General features: G+C 58.0%; 1 protein-coding gene across 1 annotated transcript; it reads right to left on the bottom strand.

The window, feature by feature from the left end:
* Positions 1-668: 668 nt before the first annotated feature.
* Positions 669-17,182, bottom strand: LOC116240330 (intercellular adhesion molecule 1-like). The gene is made up of 7 exons (XM_090128953.1): positions 16,113-17,182; positions 11,075-11,347; positions 8,356-8,673; positions 7,215-7,535; positions 6,077-6,346; positions 4,311-4,553; positions 669-2,831 (listed from the first exon to the last, which is right to left on the bottom strand). Exons 1-7 carry the CDS (start codon positions 16,162-16,164, stop codon positions 2,617-2,619), a joined length of 1,692 nt encoding a protein of 563 aa, XP_089985079.1. The 5' UTR covers positions 16,165-17,182; the 3' UTR covers positions 669-2,616.
* Positions 17,183-17,593: the final 411 nt, after the last annotated feature.

Genomic DNA, 17,593 nt, shown 5'->3' with positions numbered 1-17,593 from the left:
CGGTGTTGGATGTCACTGTGCTGTCACCAAGGAACAGTATTGTTGGAGGTCTCCAAGAAACGGTGTTGTTGGATGTCTCCAAAGAATGGTGTTGTTGGATGTCCCCAAGAAACGGTGTTGGATGTCACTGTGCTGTCACCAAGGAAAAGTGTTGTTGAATGTCTCCAAGGAAAGGTGTTGTTGGATGTCTCCAAAGAATGGTGTTGTTGGATGTCCCCAAGGAACGGTGTTGGATGTCTCCAAGAAATGGTGTTGGATGTCCTCGATTAACAGTGTTGGATGTCACCATATTGTCCCCAAGGAACGGTGTTGGATGTCCCCAAAGAACAGTGTTGGATGTCACATAAACCGTCCCCAAGGAACAGCCTTGGGTGTCACCAAACCGTCCCCAAGGAATGGTGTTGTTGGATGTCCCCAAGGAGCGGTGTTGGATGTCACCATACCGCCTCCAAGAAACTGTGTTGATACCCCTAAGGAACGGTGTTGGATGTCACCAAATGTCCCCAAGGAACGCGGCGCTGGGTGTCACCGCTCCGTCCCCGTGCCTCGGTCTTGGATTCAGCCCCATTTTGTGGCCAATGTCGTTTTTTAACCGCTTTGCTTTGCATTTTATGGAGGTTACTGGGAAGGGGGGGAGGAGGGGGGGGGGAGGAGGCAAAGAACGCGGATTAAAAATGAAAATTTTATTGAGAAGGATGAAAGTGGGGCCACGTCCCGGTCCCAAACCCCACCCCATACCCCCACCCCACACTCGGTGCCATTCAGCACCCACTGCCCCCCAGCACGGCCCCGATGGCGGTGGAAGCACAGTGAGGAGTCTGGGGGGGGGGACGACACACCACAGTTGTCACCCCCACCTTTTATCGGCACACAACACCCGCTGCACCCTCATCATCCTCACCTTCATCACCCGACGGGGCGCAACCCCCACATCCAGGGCCAGCCACGTGTTGGGTGGGGGGGACGACAGCATGAAGTCAGCGTGACGCCTGTCCTCACCCACCGGGTGGCACCACGGTGACGTCCTTGTGCTGGGGGTTGTGTCCCTATAGGTGTCACCCATGGGGTAGCACTGGTTGTGTCCCTATAGGTGTCACCCATGGGGTACCACCGGTCGTGTGTCCCTATAGCTGTCCCCCATCAGGTAGAAGTGGTTGTGTCCCTATAAGTGTCACCCATGGGGCACTGTGAGCTGTGTCCCTATAGATGCCCCCATCAGGTAGCACTGCTTGTGTCCCTATAGCTATCCCCCATCGGGTACCACCAGCTGTGTCCCTATAGATGTCTCCCATCGTGTCCTGCTGGCTGTGCCCCTATAGGTGTCACACACGGGGTACCACCAACTGTGTCCCTATAGCTGTCCCCCATCAGGTACCACTGGTTCTGTCCCTATAGGTGTCACGCATGGTCCCTATAGGTGTCCCCCATCGGGTAGCACTGGTTGTGTCCCTATAAGTGTCCCTCATTGGGTCCTGCTGGCTGTGTCCCTATAGCTGTCCCCCATCTGGTCCTGCTGGCTGTGTCCCCATAGGTGTCACCCATCGGGTACCACCAGCTGTGTCCCTGTAGGTGTCCCCCATCAGGTAGCACTGGTTGTGTCCCTATAGGTGTCACCCATGGGGAACCACCAGCTGTGTCCCTATAGATGTCCCAGATCCAGTCCTGCTGTCTGTGTCCTATAGATGTCCCCCATCAGGTAGCACTGGTTGTGTCCCTATAAGTGTCACCCATGGGGCACCATGAGCTGTGTCCCTATAGATGCCCCCCATCAGGTAGCACTGCTTGTGTCCCTATAGCTGTCCCCATCGGGTCCTGCTGGTTGTGTCCCTATCGATGTCCCCCATGGGGGTAGCACTGCTTGTGTCCCTATAGGTGTCACCCATGGGGCACCACCACATTGTCACATGTGCCACCCATGGGGTACCACCGGTCGTGTGTCCCTATAGCTGTCCCCCATCAGGTAGAAGTTGTTGTGTCCCTATAGGTGTCACCCATGGGGTACCTCCAGCTGCGTCCCTATAGGTGTCACCCCTGGGGTAGCACTGCTTGTGTCCCTATAGGTGTCCCTCATCAGGTAGCGCCGGTTGTGTCCCTATAGGTGTCACCCACGGGTTACCACCAGCTGTGTCCCTATCGATGTCCCCCATCGGGTACCACTGGTTGTGTCCCTATAAATGTCTCCCATCGGGTCCTCCTGGCTGTGTCCCTATAGGTGTCACCCATGGGGCACCACCACATTGTCACATGTGCCACCCATGGGGTACCACCGGTCGTGTGTCCCTATAGATGCCCCCCATCAGGTAGCAGTGGTTGTGTCCCTAGAAGTGTCACCCATGGGGCACCATGAGCTGTGTCCCTATAGATGCCCCCCATCAGGTAGAAGTGGTTGTGTCCCTATAAGTGTCACCCATGGGGCACCATGAGCTGTGTCCCTATAGGTGTCCCCCATCAGGTAGCACTGGTTGTGTCCCTAGAAGTGTCACCCATCAGGTAGCACCGGCTGTGTCCCTACAGACGTCCCCCATCGGGTACCACCACCACCCCCATCACACCGCCGTCAGTCCGCTCACCCCTCCAAAGGTCCCGTGGGACGTTCCCACCCTGCACCCATGGGTGCTACGCTTGTGCCCCCGCCGCCGACCCGTTTGGGGCGACTGCAGCCCCATCCGAGGAGCCCTTCAAGGCCAGGAGGCGCTGCTGCTCCCTCTGCAGCCGGTAGTGACGGATCTTCTTCTTCTGGTAATACAGGCGGTACGCAACAGCCCCAGCCGCAACCACCGCCACCGCCACCACCGCCAGCGTCACCCAAAGGCCCACGTTGACATCCCAGTCTGGGGGGGGGGGAAAGCAGTGTCAGCACCCCGCGTGTGTCACCACCTCCACCCCATACCCCCATCACCACGTGTGTCACACTTGTCACACCAACCCTGGGACACCCAACTTCATGCGTGTGTCACCATTCCAGGTGTGTCACCCCAATACCCCCAACCCCACACTTGTCACCACCCCACATTTGTCACCCCAACCCTGGGACCCCCATCCCCACGTGTGTCACAGTCCTGTGTGTGTCACAACAACCCCCCTACCCACAACCTCATGTGTGTCACCATCCCACATTTGTCACCCCAGCCCCACATGTGTCACCATTCCATCTGTTTCACTATTCCAGCTGTGTCACCACCCCACAACTGTCACCTCAACCCTGGGACCCCCATCCCCACGTGTGTCACTGTCCTGGGTGTGTCACCACAACCCCCCTACCCACAACCTCATGTGTGTCACCATCTTACATTTGTCACCCCAGCCCCCTTACCCCTGTCCCCATGTGTGTCACACTTGTCACCCCAACCCTGGTACATCCAACTCCATGCGTGTGTCACCATTCCATGTGTGTCACCCCAATACCCCCAACCCCACACGTGTCACCATTCCAGGTGTGTCACCCCAATACCCCCAACCCCACACGTGTGTCACCATTCCAGGTGTGTCACCCAAATACCCCCATCCCCATGCACGTCACCATCCCACATTTGTCACCCCAACCGTGGGACACCCATCCCCATGTGTGTCACCACCCCACATTTGTCACCCCATCCCCCTTATCCCCGTCCCCACGTGTGTCACACTTGTCACCCCAACCCTGATACACCCAACTTCACGCGTGTGTCACCATTCCAGGTGTGTCACCCCAATACCCCCCAACTTCACGTGTGTGTCACCATTCCAGGTGTATCACCCCAATACCCCCCACCCCCACACGTGTCACCACCCCACATTTGTCACCCCATCCCCCGTCCCCACGTGTGTCACACTTGTCACCCCAACCCTGATACACCCAACTTCATCCGTGTGTCACCATTCCATGTGTGTCACCCCAATGCCCCCCAACTCCATGCGTGTGTCACCATTCCATGTGTGTCACCCCAATACCCCCAACCCCACACGTGTGTCACCATTCCAGGTGTGTCACCCAAATACCCCCAATCCCATGCACGTCACCACCCCACATTTGTCACCCCATCCCCCTTACCCCCGTCCCCACGTGTGTCACACTTGTCACCCCAACCCTGATACACCCAACTTCACGCGTGTGTCACCATTCCAGGTGTGTCACCCCAATACCCCCAACTTCACGCGTGTGTCACCATTCCAGGTGTATCACCCCAATACCCCCCACCCCCACGCCTGTCACCACCCCACATTTGTCACCCCATCCCCCACCCCCACGCGTGTCACCATTCCACGTGCTCACTATCCCAGCCGTGTCCCCGTCCCACGTGTGCCCCCCCAGACCCCCCACCTCCACTCACACTCCACGTTCACGTTGACATCCCGTGTGATTGTGCCCAAGGCGTTGCTGGCGTTGCACCGATACGTCCCGTTGTGGTTCCGGTTGACGACCCACGGCTGTTGCACGGGGACGACGGTGCCATCCTTGTGACACGTCACCACCGGCTCGGGTTTTCCTCGTGCACGGCACCACTGAGTCACCTCCTGGCCCTCCGTCCAGGTCTGGGTTGGGGGGCAGAGTTGCTCGTCCATGTAGGGCGGAGCTGTGTGGGGGGGAAATGGGGTTCACTATTGGGCCAAAAAGGGTTTGCCTTGGGACCTGTGGGGTTTTTGCACCGGGGCTGTGGGGTTTTGCACCAGGACTGAGGGGGTTTTGCATTCACAGCAGGGGTTTTCCACCAGAGCTGTGGGATTTTGCACCGCTGCTATGGGATTTTTGCACCAGGACTGAGGGGGTTTTGCACCAGGACTCTGGGATCTGGCACCACTGCTATGCGATTTTTGCACCAGGACTGTAGGATTTTGCACCAGAGCTGTGGGATTTTTGCAGCAGGGCTGTGGGGTTTCACATTCATAGCAGGGATTTTGCACTACGCCCAAGGGGTTTTGCACAAGAGCTGTTGGGCTTTGCACCAGGGCTGTTGGACTTTGCACCGGGGCTGTGGGGTTTTGCACCAGGACTGTGGGGTTTTGCATTCATAGCAGGGATTTTGCACCAGAGCTGTGGGATTTTGCACCACTGCTATGGGATTTTTGCATCAGGGCTGTGGGGTTTCACATTCATAGCAGGAATTTTGCACTAGGCCTAAGGGGTTTTGCACGAGAGCTGTGGGACTTTGCACCGCTGAGAGCTATGGGGTTTTGCACAAAGACTATGGGGTTTGGAACCACTGCTATGGGATTTTGCACCAGGACTGAGGGGTTTCGCATTCATAGCAGGAATTTCGCACCAGAGCTGTGGGATTTTGCACCACTGCTATGGGATTTTTGCACCAGGGCTGTGGGGTTTCACATTCATAGCAGGGATTTTGCACCAGAGCTACAGGATTTTGTACCAGAGCTATGGGATTTTTGCAGCAGGGCTGTGGGGTTTTGCACCACTGCTATGGGATTTTTACACCAGGACTGTGGGGTTTTGCATTCATAGCAGGGATTTTGCACCAGGACTATGGGGTTTTGCACCAGGACTATGGGATTTTTGCACCAGGACTGTAGGATTTTGCACCACTGCTATGGGATTTTTGCAGCAGGGCTGTGGGGTTTCACATTCATAGCATCAATTTCGCACCAGAGCTGTGGGATTTTGCACTATTGCTATGGGATTTTTGCACGAGGACTGTGGGATTTGGCACCACTGCTATGGGATTTTTGCACCAGGATTGTAGGATTTGGCACCACTGCTATGGGATTTTTGCACCAGAGCTGTGGGATTTTTGCAGCAGGGCTGTGGGGTTTCACATTCATAGCCGGGATTTTGCACTACGCCCAAGGGGTTTTGCACGAGAGCTGTTGGACTTTGCACCAGGGCTGTTGGACTTTGCACCGGGGCTGTGGGGTTTTGCACCAGGACTGTGGGGTTTCACATTCACAGCAGGAATTTCACACCATATCTGTGGGATTTTGCACCACCCCTAACAGCTTTTGCTCCATGCCTGTGTGTTTCCCGCACCGCCGCTCCGGTGGGGTTTTGCACTTCGGGGTTTTGCACCAGGGCCGCGTCCAACCCCAAACCCCCAAAACCCCAAAACCCCCAAAACCCCAAAACCCCAAAACCCTGACCACCCACCGCTGACATCCAGCCTGACGCCGTTGCCCCGTTTCGGAGCTCTGCCCTCCAGTTTGGCCTCGCAGAGCAGCTCGGCTCCGTCGTGCTCCTCCGTCACCAGCAGCGTGAAAAGCAGCGGCGGTGGCCTCCAGGGCACCAACACCTTTTGTCCCAGCGTCACCCGCAGCTCCATGCCCTCCTTGCGCCCCCCTGGCAGCTCGCAGCCTCCAGACAGGTTCTGCATCGCCACCGGGGCGGCGCTGCTCACCTCCAGCCGAGGCGTGGGGAAATCTGAGGGTGACAGTCAGAGGGGTGACGCCTGTGGGATGCTGGCATTGCCACCCTGTTGTCCCCGCCGTCTGCCTGTTGTCAACCCCCCATTCTCACCCTGTTGTCCCCACGGTCTAATTGTTGTCAACCCCCATTCTCACCCTATTCTCCCCACAGTCTGCCTGTTGTCACCCCCCCATTGCCACCCTATTCTCCCCACAGTCTGCCTGTTGTCAACCCCCCATTCTCACCCTGTTGTCCCCACAGTTTGCCTGTTGTCACCCCCCCCATTGCAACCCTATTGTCCCTACAGTCTACTTGTTGTCACCCCCCCAATGTCACCCTGTTGTCCCCGCGGTTTGCCTGTTATCACCCCCCCATTGCCACCCTGTTGTCCCCACAGTCTGCCTGTTGTCACCCCCCCAATGTCACCCTATTCTCCCCACAGTCTGCCTGTTGTCACCCGCTACTATCACCCTATTGTCCCCACAGTCTGCCTGTTATCACCCCCCCATTGCCACCCTGTTGTCCCCACAGTCTGCCTGTTGTCACCCCCCCATTGTCACCCTATTCTCCCCACAGTCTGCCTGTTGTCACCCCCCCATCGTCACCCTGTTTTCCCCACGGTTTGCCTGTTGTCACCCCCCCCATTGCCACCCTATTGTCCTCATGTCTACTTGTTGTCACCCCCCATTGTCACCCTGTTTTCCCCCCGGTCCACCTGTTGTCACCCCCCCATTGTCACCCTATTCTCCCCACGGTCTGCCTGTTGCCCCCCCCCCACCGTTCCCATTGTCACTGCTGTCTGCCTGTTGTCCCCCTGCTCCACCTGCAGCCCCCCCTACGCCCCCCCTCCTCCATCCCCACGCTGCCACCGTGCCACACTCACCCAAAACGTTCACCAGCAGCTCCGTGCTCCGTTCCTTAGACCCCACAATGACCCTGCACACAAATCCGTGCTTTCCAGGCCGATCCCACAGCAGCCCCCTGACCCCCGCGCTCCGACTGTCCTCGCTGTGGGGCTGCAGAGGTTCCCCATCCAGCAGCAGGGTGATGTTGGCTGCAGGAAAGGTGTCCTGGACGCTGCAGGTCACGTTGAGCTCCTCGCCAGTTTCCAGGTGGACGCTGGCTGTTTTTTGGGGGGCTGAGGGGGATGTTGTTGTTTGGAGGGCTGGGGGGGATGAGGTCAGCGTGGGGGGGTCCGGGAAATCTGCAGTGGGGAGGGAACAGTCAGAGGGTGGTGGTGGTTGGGGGGGGGGGGTGAGGAGGGGGTTGCAGGTGGACCAAGGGGAGAATAGGGGGTGGGGGGGCAACAGGCAGACAGCGGTGAGGATGGGAATGGTTGGGGGGGGCAACAGGCAGATCATGGGGACAATAGGGTGGAAATGGGGGGGTGGCAACAGGCAGACTGTAGGGACAGTAGGGTGACATTGGGGGGTGACAACAGGCAGACCGTGGGGAGAATAGGGTGGCAATGGGGGGGTGACAACAGGCGGACTGTGGGGACAGCAGGGTGAGAATGGGGGTGCCAACAATTAGATCGTGGGGACAGCAGGGTGATGATGGGGGGGTGACAACAGGCAGACTGTGGGGACAATAGGGTGACATTGGTGGGGTGACAACATGTGGACTATGGAGACAACAGGGTGACAAGGGGGTGGTGACAACAGGCAGACTATGGGGGCAACAGGGTGGCAATGGGGGGGTGACAACAGGCAGACTATGGGGGCAACAGGGTGGCAATGGGGGGGTGACAACATGTGGACTATGGAGACAACAGGGTGACAACAGGCAGACTATGGGGGCAACAGGGTGGCAATGGGGGGGTGACAACAGGCAGACTATGGGAGCAACAGGGTGACAAGGGGGTGGTGACAACAGGCAGACGGTGGTGACAATTGGTTGGCAATGGGGGGTGACAGCAGGCAGACTATGGGAGCAACAGGGTGACAAGGGGGTGGTGACAACAGGCAGACTATGGGGACAACAGGGTGACAACGGTGACGCCGGTGACCACGCTGGCAGCTCACCATAGACGTCCAGCAGCTGTGATGCGGAGATGGTGTGGAACAGGCTGCCGTATGGCCGCAGGTCGAGCTGTGCATGGCAGCTGATGCTCTGCCCCCGGTCCTCCCGCCGCACCGTCACCACGTGTGTCACCACCACGTCCTCCGGCTGTTCCTGGGAGCGTCCCCAGAAAGTGGCTGTGTGCAGAGGGTGGTCACCACGGAGGAGGAACACCGACAGGTTGCGGATTGGAAACACCTCGCGGACGCGGCAGGTCAGGTTGTGAGCACTGCCGGACTGCAGGGGGGGGATTGGTGACAGCTCCGGCTCTTTCAATAGGCCTGGGGGGGGGAAAAGGGGACAAAATTGACAATGAGGGGGACAAAAGGTGAGAGAAGGTGACAATGTTGATAAGGTGGTGAGAAAAGCTGACAAGAGGTGACAAAAGTGATGAGATGAGGGGGACAAAGGGGTGGGAAAGGTGACAAGAGGTGACAAAAGGGAGAATGGTGGTGATGAAAGGTGGTGAGATGGTGAGAAGAGGTGACAGCAGGGACAAAAGGTGACAGTGGTGGTTGAAAAAGTGACCAAAGGTGACAGTGACAGTGATGGTGACATTGGTGACTAAAAGTGACAGTGATGGTGACAGAAGTGACAAAAGCTGACAATGATGACAGTGATGGAGACATTGGTGACCAAAGGTGACAGTGATGGTTGTAAAAGTGAACAAAGGTGACAGTGATGGTGACAGAAGTGACCAAAGATGACAGTGATGGTGACGTTGGTGACCAAAGGTGACAGTGATGGTTGTAAAAGTGAACAAAGGTGACAGTGACGGTGACAGAAGTGACAAAGGGTGACAGTGATGGCGACAGAAGTGACAAAAGCTGACAATGATGACAGTGATGGAGACATTGGTGACCAAAGGTGACAGTGATGGTTGTAAAAGTGAACAAAGGTGACAGTGATGGTGACAGAAGTGACCAAAGATGACAGTGATGGTGACGTTGGTGACCAAAGGTGACAGTGATGGTTGTAAAAGTGAACAAAGGTGACAGTGACGGTGACAGAAGTGACAAAGGGTGACAGTGATGGCGACAGAAGTAACCAAACATGACAGCGATGGTAACAGCGATGCTGACAGTGACGGTGACATTGGTGACCAAAGGTGACAGTGACGGTGACAGAAGCGACAAAAGGTGACAGTGATGGCGACAGAAGTAACCAAAGATGACAGTGATGGTGACAGCGATGCTGACAGTGACGGAGACAGACGAGACCAAAGGTGACGGTGACAGTGACAGTGACAGTGACAGTGACATTGATGACCAAAGGTGACAGTGACGGTGACAGAAGTGACAAAGGGTGACAGTGATGGTGACATTGATGATCAAAGATGACAGGGATGGTGACAGCGATGCTGACAGTGACAGAGACACACGAGACCAAAGGTGACGGTGACAGTGACAGTGACAGTGACAGTGACAATGACAGTGACGGTGACGGTGACGGTGACAGTGACAGTGATGGTGACATTGGTGACTAAAGGTGACAGCGATGGAAACAGTGATGCTGACAGTGACGGAGACACACGAGACCAAAGGTGACAGTGACGGTGACAGTGACAGTGACAGTGACGGTGACATTGATGACCAAAGGTGACAGTGACGGTGACAGAAGTGACAAAGGGTGACAGTGACGGTGACATTGGTGACCAAAGATGACAGCGATGGAAACAGTGATGCTGACAGTGATGGCGACACACGAGACCAAAGGTGACAGTGACAGTGACAGTGACGGTGACGGTGACGGTGACGGTGACAGTGATGGTGACATTGGTGACCAAAGATGACAGCGATGGAAACAGTGATGCTGACAGTGACGGAGACACACGAGACCAAAGGTGACAGTGACAGTGACAGTGACAGTGATGGTGACAGTGACAGAAGTGACAAAGGGTGACAGTGACGGTGACATTGGTGACCAAAGATGACAGCGATGGAAACAGTGATGCTGACAGTGACGGAGACACACGAGACCAAAGGTGACAGTGACAGTGACGGTGACAGTGACAGTGATGGTGACAATGACGGTGACAGTGACGCTGACATTGATGACCAAAGGTGACAGTGACGGTGACAGTGACGGTGACATTGGTGACCAAAGCTGACAGTGATGGTAACAGCGATGCTGACAGTGACGGAGACACACGAGACCAAAGGTGACAGTGACAGTGACGGTGACGGTGACGGTGACAATGACGGTGACAGTGACGGTGACAGTGACGGTGACAGTGACGGTGACAGAAGTGACAAAGGGTGACAGTGATGGCGACAGAAGTAACCAAACATGACAGCGATGGTAACAGCGATGCTGACAGTGACGGTGACATTGGTGACCAAAGGTGACAGTGACGGTGACAGAAGCGACAAAAGGTGACAGTGATGGCGACAGAAGTAACCAAAGATGACAGTGATGGTGACAGCGATGCTGACAGTGACGGAGACAGACGAGACCAAAGGTGACGGTGACAGTGACAGTGACAGTGACGCTGACATTGATGACCAAAGGTGACAGTGACGGTGACAGTGACGGTGACATTGGTGACCAAAGCTGACAGTGATGGTAACAGCGATGCTGACAGTGACGGAGACACACGAGACCAAAGGTGACGGTGACAGTGACGGTGACAGTGACGGTGACAATGACGGTGACAATGACGCCGCCGCAGCCACTCCTCACCGTAGGCGATGAGCTCGGCCGCCTTCCACTCCCTGACCCCGCGGCAGTGGAAGAAGCACTTGAAGCTGCTCCTCCACTCGGTGACGTGGCTGAGCGTCACCTCCATCAGCGTGGCGCTCAGCGGGCGCCGGCTGTAGCGCGCCGACGTCTCCACCCCCCCCTGGTCCTGGGGGTCACCGCAGGAAGTGCTGCAGTTGATGCTGAGGGAGCCGTTGAAAGGAACCAGCAGCACGGGGGGCTCCAGCCAGACGGCGCAGGAGGAGAAACGGGGGCCTGGAATTTGGGGGGGGGGGGGGGAAATGAAGAGGGTCAGGGCGTATCAGGGATATGGGGTATAAAGGATCCAGATATGGGGAGGGGGCGACACCCAGATCTCCCATATCCTGAATACAGGATATGGGGGACCGCCATATGGGGCTGTGGGGACCCCCAGATTTGTCCCCAAATGGATACAGGGGATGGAAGACCCCCATATGGGGATGTGGAGACCCCCAGATCTGTCCCCAAATGGATACAGGGGATGGAAGGCCCCCATATGGGGAGGTAGGGACCCCCAGATCTGTCCCCAAATGGATACAGGGGATGGAAGGCCCCCATATGGGGAGGTAGGGACCCCCAGATCTGTCCCCAAATGGATACAGGGGATGGAAGACCCCCATATGGGGAGGTAGGGACCCCCAGATCTGTCCCCAAATGGATACAGGGGATGGAAGACCCCCATATGGGGCCATGGGGACCCCCAGACCTGCCCCCAAATGGACTCTGGGCACACAGGACCCCCGTATGGGGACATAGGGCACAAAGCCCCCCATATGGGGATGTGGGGACCCCCAGATCTGTCCCCAAATAGATTCAGGATATGGGGGACCCCCATATGGGGATATAGGGCACAAAGGACCCCCATATGGGGATGTAGGGACCCCCAGATCCGTCCCCAAATGGATACAGGGGATGGAGGACCCCCATATGGGGCCATGGGGACCCCCAGATAGTCCCGAAATGGATATAGGATATGGGGAACCCCCATATGGGGATGTAGGGAACAAAGGACCCCCATATGGGGCCATGGAGACCCCCAGATCTGCACCCAATTGGAACAGGGTATGGAGGACCCCTATATGGGGCCATGAGGACCCCCAGACCTGCCCCCAAATGGACTCTGGGCACAGAGGACCCCCATATGGGGACATAGGGCACAAAGGACCCCCATATGGGGCCATGAGGACCCCCAGATCCACCCCCAAATGAATACAGGATATAGAAGACCCCCATATGAGGCCATGGGAACCCCCCCCTCGCCCCCCCCCCAAATTGTTCCATATGGGGAAGCACCACTTCCCCCCCCTGCCCCCCCTCAGGAAGCGGAGCCCTGTGGGAACTCATTTCCACTTCCTCCTCCACCCCCAGAGCACGTGGGGGAGGGGGGGGCACACGTGGGGGGGGCACACGTGGGGGGGGGCACACACATGGGGGTTACACGTGGGGGGGGGCACACGTGGGTGAGGTCACACGTGGGGGGGGCACACGTGGGGGGGGGGCACACACATGGGGGTTACACGTGGGGGGGGGCACACGTGGGTGAGGTCACACGTGGGGGGGTCACACGTGGGGGGGTCACACATAGGGAGTCACACGTGGGGGGTCAGACGTGGAAGGGGGTCACACGTGGGGGGGTCACAGGTGGGGGGGTCACACGTGGGGGGGGCATATGTGGGGGGGTCACACACATGGAGGACACACGTGGGGAGGTCACACGTGGGGGGGTCACATGTGGGGAGGGCCACAAACATGGGGGTCACATGTGGGGGGGGTCACATATGGGGGGGGGTCACACACATGGAGGACACACGTGGGGGGGTCAGATGTGGGGGGGGTCAGATGTGGGGGGGGTCACACGTGGGGGAATCACACATGGGGGGCCACATATGGGGGGGGCACACGTGGGTGAGGTCACACGTTGGGGGGGCACACACATGGGGGTCACACGTGGGGGTCACATATGGAGGGGGTCACATGTGGGGGGGTCACACGTGGGGGGCGACACACATGGAGGTTACACGTGGGGGGTCACAGGTGGGGGGTCACACTTGGGGGGGGTCAGATGTGGGGGGGTCACACGTGGGGGGGTCAGACACATGGGAGTCACACGTGGGGGGGGTCACACGTGGGGGGGGTCGCACGTGAGGGGGTTCATATGTGGGGGGGTCACACGTGGGGGGGAGTCAGATGTGGGGGTGTCACACGTGGGGGGGCACACGTGGGGGGCGTCACACACATGAGGGTCAGATGTGGGGGGGGTCAGGTTTGGGGGGGGTCACGTGGGAGGGGGTCACACGTGGGGGGGTCAGACATGGGGGGTCAACCTATGGGGGGGTCAGACGTGGGGGGGGTCAGACGTGGGGGGGGTCACACATATGGGGTTACACGTGGGGAAGTCAGAAGTGGGGGGGGTCACACGTGGGGGGGGTCACACATAGGGGGGGTCACAAACATGGGGTTCACGCATGGGGGGGGTCACACATGGGGGGGTCACACGTGGGGGTTACACGTGGGGGGGTCACGTGGGGGGGGTCACACACATGGGGGTCACACATGGGGGGGGTCACACTTGAGGGGGGTCAGATGTGGGGGGGGTCACACGTAGGGGGGGGGGCAACCTGTGGGGGGGTCAGACGTGGGGGGCTCACACACATGGGGGTCAGATGTGGGGGGGTCATACGTGGGGGGGGGGCACACGTGAGGGGGGGGGGCGCATGTGGGGGGGTTCAGACGTGGAGAGTTACACACATGGGGGTCACAAGTGGGGGGGGGTCAACATATGGGGGGGGGGTCACACGTTGGGGGGGGGGGGAGGGGAAACGCCGCTATGGGACACGAGTAGGAGGGGGGGGGATGGGGGGGGGGGGTCTGCAATGATTCTGACCGAACCCCAACCCGCCCCCCCCCCGTTTCCAAATTAATGAGGACGGTAATAAAGGCGTTAATTACAAGTGGGGGGGGCACAGCTGCGCCCAGCTGCTCACTGACCTCCAGATGCTGACAGCTGGATTCTGACCCCCCCCCCCCCAAAAGCTCCCCTCCCAGCCCGCATATTTCCGGATGGGAAAAGGCCATAAAAACAATGGGAGTAACGAGTTAATTAACGAATGACTTAATAAACAAATTAAGGAAAATGAAAAAAAAAAAGAATTCCGGGGAAATTCCTCAGGCGCTAAAAAGGGAATTTTTGGAAACGAAAGCAAAGGAAACTTTGGGGGCCGCCCCGATGCTTCCGGACCTGGGGGGGGGGGTGGAAGGAAGACGGGGGGGCACACGGGGGGGGGGGGCACACGCGTGTGAGTCGGCGTGCGCCTGGAGGGACCCCATAACCACGGCCTGGGACCCCATAACCCCATGTTCCTATGATCCCATAACTCCACGTCCCTGCGACTCTATGACCCCATATCCCTGTGCCCCATAACCCTATGTTCCTGTGACCCTATGACCCCACATCCTTGTGCCCCACACATCCCTGTGACCCCATAACGCCACGTCCCTGTGCCCCATAACCCCACGTCCCTGTGATCCCATAACGCCACGTCCCTGTGCCCCATAACCCCACGTCCCTGTGATCCCATAACGCCACGTCCCTGTGCCCCATAACCCCATGTTCCTCTGATCCCATAACCCCACATCCCTGTGCCCCACACATCCCTGTGACCCCATAACCCCATGTTCCTATGACCCCATAACCCCACATTCCTATGGGCCCATAACCCCACGTCCCTGGGACCCTACGACCCCACATCCCTCTGACCCCATAACGCCACGTCCCTGTGCCCCACACATCCCTGTGACCCCATAACCCCACGTCCCTGTGCCCCACACATCCCCGTGACCCCATAACCCCACGTCCCTGTGCCCCATAACCCCATGTCCTTGTGATCCCATAACCCCACATCCCTGTGCCCCACACATCCCTCTGACCCCATAAACCCACGGCCTGTGACCCCATAACCCCACGTCCCTGTGACCCACAAATCCCTCTTACCCCATAACCCCACGTCCCTGTGCCCCATAACCCCACATCCCTCTGACCCCATAACCCCACGTCCCTGTGACCCCATAACGCCATGTCCCCCTGACTCCATAACCCCACATCCCTGTGTCCCACTCATCCCTCTGACCCCATAAACCCACGGCCTGTGACCCCATAACACCGTATCCCTGTGCCCCACACATCCCTGTGCCCCATAACCCCATGTTCCTGTGACCCCGTAACCCCACGTCCCTCTGACCCCATAACCCCACATCCTTGTGCCCCACACACCCCTGTGACCCCATAACCCCACATCCCTGTGATCCCATAACTCCACATCCCTGTGCCCCATAACCCCATGTTCCTATGATACCATAACCCCACATCCCTCTGACCCCATAACCCCATGTTCCTGTGACCCTATAACACCGTATCCCTCTACCCCACACATCCCTGTGACCCCATAACCTCACATCCCTGTGACCCTATGACCCCATATCCTTGTGCCCCACACATCCCTCTGACCCCATAACCCCATGTTCCTGTAACCCCATAACCCCATGTCCCTGTGCCCCATAACCCCGTGTTCCTATGATCCCATAACCCCACATCCCTGTGACCCTACGACCCCACATCCCTGTGCCCCACACATCCCTGTGACCCCATAACCCCATGTCCCTGTGACCCCATAACCCCAAATCCCTGTGTCCCACACATCCCTGTGACCCCATAACCCCACATCCCTGTGCCCCACATAACCCTGTGACCCCATATATCTCCATGACCCCATAACCGCACATCCCTGTGCCCCACACATCCCTCTGACCCCATAACCTTACATCCCTGTGCCCCACACATCCCTGTGACCCCATATATCTCCATGACCCCATAAGCCCACATCCCCGTGCCCCACACATCCCCCCCATTTCCCCCATACCCCTCCGACTGCCCCCCATAACCCCCCACCCCATAACCCCCCACCCCATTTCCCCCCACCCCATTTCCCGCCCCATTTCTCACCTGTCAGCACAGCCAGGCAGCCCAGCAGCAGTGGGGCCGCGGTGCCGCGCATTATGGGATCAATGGGATCACAGCGGGGCGGATCCTATGGGGATCCCCACAACTTTGGGGTCCGACGGGGATTTCCAACAGCTTCCAATGGGGTCCGACTGGGAGCTCCAGATAATGGGATCCGATGGGGATCTTCGGGTTATGGGGTCCGATCAGGATCTCCAATGGGGTCCAGTGGGGTCCAATGGGATCCAATGGGGTCCAATGGGGTCCAATTAGGATCTTCAGGTTATGGGGTCCGATTAGGATCTCCAATGGAGTCCAGTGGGATGCAATGGGGTCCAATGGGATCCAATGGGGTCCAATGGGGTCTGATTAGGATCTTCAGGTTATGGGGTCCGATCAGGACCTCCAATGGGGTCCAATGGGGTCCAATTAGGATCTTCGGCTTATGGGATCCGATTAGGATATCCAATGGGGTCCAGTGGGATCCAATGGGGATCTTCAGGTTATGGGGTCCTATCAGAATCTTCAGTGGGGTCCAATGGGATCCAATGGGGTCCGATTAGGATCTTCAGGTTATGGGGTCTGATTAGGATCTCCAGTGGGGTCCAATGGGATGCAATGGGGTCCAATTAGGATCTACGGTGGAGTCCAATTTAGGATCTCCAATGGGGTCCAGTGGGATCCAATGGGGTCCAATGGGGTCCAATTAGGATTTCCAGGTGATGGGGCCCAATTAGGGTCTCCAATGGGGTCCAATGGGGTCCAATTAGGATCTCCAGGTGATTGGGTCCGATCAGGATCTCCAATGGGATCCAATGGGGTCCAATGGGGTCCAGTGGGGTCCAATGGGGTCCAATGGGGTCCAATTAGGATCTTCAGGTTATGGGGTCCGATTAGGATCTCCAATGGGATCCAATGGGGTCCAGTGGGGTCCAATGGGATGCGATGGGGTCCAATGGGGTCCAATGCGGTCCTATGGGGTCCAATGGGATCCGATGGGGTCCAATGGGGTCCAATGGGGTCCAGTGGGGTCCAATGTGGTCCAGTGGGGTCCAATGGGATCCAGTGGCGTCCAATGGGATCCAATGGGATTGAATGGGGTCCAATGGGATTGAATGGGGTCCAATGGGGTCCAATGCGGTCCTATGGGGTCCAATGGGATCCAAAGGGGTCCAATGGGATCCAGTGGGATCGAATGGGGTCCAATGGGATCCAATGGGGTCCAATTAGGATCTCCAGGTGATGGGGTCCGATTAGGATCTCCAACGGGACCCAATGGGGTTCTGATCGGGATCTCCAATGGGATCCAACGGGACCCAACGGGGACCCCCACGCCCCCCCCCCACCGCGATGCCCCCCACTCCTCTCCTCCTCCCGACCCCCCGGCGCTCAGCGGGGCTCAGAACCCCGCAGCCGCCCTAAAAACTCCGTTCCTCTCTTCCGCGCTCCGCCTCCGGGGCCGCCCCTATTTCCACTACGGCCCT

This window comes from Phasianus colchicus, chromosome 34 (genome assembly GCF_987193195.1).
Source record: "Phasianus colchicus chromosome 34, bPhaCol1.hap1.1, whole genome shotgun sequence".
Classification (NCBI taxonomy): domain Eukaryota; kingdom Metazoa; phylum Chordata; class Aves; order Galliformes; family Phasianidae; genus Phasianus; species Phasianus colchicus.
The sequence above is the reverse complement of the archived record's forward strand: the minus strand, read 5'-3'. Positions and strand labels throughout refer to the sequence as shown.

What these genes read in the sequence shown, in the direction of transcription:
- LOC116240330 (XM_090128953.1), bottom strand. Translation starts at nt 16,164, where the DNA reads ATGCGCGGCACCGCGGCCCCACTGCTGCTGGGCTGCCTGGCTGTGCTG. An exon ending in CTGCCTGGCTGTGCTGACAG is followed by an intron (nt 11,348 to 16,112) that starts GTGAGAAATGGG and finishes CCCAAATTCCAG; the next exon opens with GCCCCCGTTTCTCCTCCTGC. An exon ending in TGTCAACGTGAACGTGGAGT is followed by an intron (nt 2,832 to 4,310) that starts GTGAGTGGAGGT and finishes CCCCCCCCCCAG; the next exon opens with ACTGGGATGTCAACGTGGGC.